This window comes from Helobdella robusta (assembly GCF_000326865.2).
Source record: "Helobdella robusta unplaced genomic scaffold HELROscaffold_21, whole genome shotgun sequence".
NCBI classification, from domain to species: Eukaryota; Metazoa; Annelida; class Clitellata; order Rhynchobdellida; family Glossiphoniidae; genus Helobdella; species Helobdella robusta.
This window is the reverse complement of record NW_008704124.1, coordinates 3,045,444-3,047,136: the sequence shown is the minus strand read 5'-3', so window position 1 is coordinate 3,047,136 and position 1,693 is coordinate 3,045,444. Positions and strand designations below refer to the sequence as shown.

General features: G+C 38.8%; 1 protein-coding gene across 1 annotated transcript; it reads left to right on the top strand.

The window, feature by feature from the left end:
• Window positions 1-1,693, top strand: HELRODRAFT_171835 (hypothetical protein; the record flags this gene model as incomplete). Its single annotated transcript, XM_009018501.1, has 4 exons — window positions 1-168; window positions 610-679; window positions 1,112-1,248; window positions 1,649-1,693. The coding sequence occupies 4 exons, from the start codon at window positions 1-3 to the stop codon at window positions 1,691-1,693; spliced, it is 420 nt and encodes a 139-aa protein (XP_009016749.1).

Here is a 1,693-nt window from a genome sequence, read left to right as displayed (position 1 = left end):
ATGTGGTTAGTTGCAAAAAACAGTTCCCTGCTGTCGCCTGATCTGACGCTGATCATTTTACATATTGCCTTAAGAAATTTAAGGGTGTTGGGGTACATCGGGCCGAGAACCTCGATACATATTGGCAAGAATTCCATCGAGGGGAGGGCGTTCCCATATTTCGCGTATGTATGTATGTATGTATGTATGTATGTGCTAGTGTGCATATGTGTTTGTGTATCGCGTGCACGCGTGTGGGCAGGTTTGTCTGCGTGTGCTCATTCCTTCGTGTCCCTATGTTCACGTGCTGTCAGACTGCCACACGGGAACATCGTAATATTGAAGTGCCGTCACATACGCGTGCATACAGGGTCCATCCTATCTGTTGTAAATAATGGGGTGGGGGCCCCTTGTGACGTCATTAACAGCAACATCCTGCCTGTCATTATTAATCACTGCTCATCGCTGAATGAAATATGAAGAAAATGCATCAGCAGCGCGCGAGAACACGTGTGGACAAATAATTCGACAAGTTTAAATTATTAACACGTCCCAACATTAAGGGCAATTCCACAGACAGCTGTAAAAATTATAGTTTTTTAATTTAAAGAAGAATCCAATAAACAACAGGACATTAGGAGGCAGAATAACATCGCAACAGTTCTAAGTACTGGAGAGGAACATGCAAAATTCATCGAACGTAAAAATTGTTCAATGCCGTGATGCAACGCCCCAGCATCAAAAAAGTGCGGTGACAACCTCACAAAACCATCAAACGACACCATTAATGTTACCGACAACACAAAACCACAACAACAACAATATTCCAACCCAGCAACAACAACTTCTTGAAAACACAGCAAAACAATTCAATAGCATAACAACACAATGACAAAAAAGACACAACAATGACGAAACAAAAACGTTTTAACAGAAAATATAAAAGCAGCCCAATAATCGCAAAAATACGGCAACAACAACATGCTGCACGACATGGATTACAACAAAAACAGGCGATAACAATCACAACAATAATTAGAACAAACTCAACAACCAAAAATATGTAACATCATTAACAAACCCAGTAAACAAACAAAAGACACAGCAACAGCAAAAACATTAACTGCAACAGGAAACAAATCAACTGCAACAAAACTCAAAACAACAAAACAGAACACAGCAACAACAACTACTTACAACAACATCAACAACAACAAAAGCATCAGCGGTAACAACAACAAAAGCAACAGAGACAGCAGGAATAGACAAGTTGGTTGGATTGCATGTAATTTATCAATGATCAAGTAATTTGACGTCAACTTTTAGTTGCACAAAGGAAGATGTACGTGTTTGTGTTTGTGCGTGTGCGTGCATGTGAGCAATATGTGTGTTGTATTTGCGTTGCACGTGTGTGTTTATGTAAGTTGTCTGCGTGTTGTCTGCAGGCCTTTATTGCAAGTGACTTTGAGATGTTTAATTTTTTAACACTCATCGTCATCTTCAGCGTTATCATCATATCATCATCATCATCATCATCATCATCATCATCATCATCATCATCATCATCATCATCATCATCATCATCATCATCATCATCATCATCATCATCATCATCACAAACACTTTCTCGTGATAGTGAGTAATTATATTTTATTTGAATTTTTTGCAGACGCGAACACAAGAACACATGAACACAAAAAATATGAACAAATGA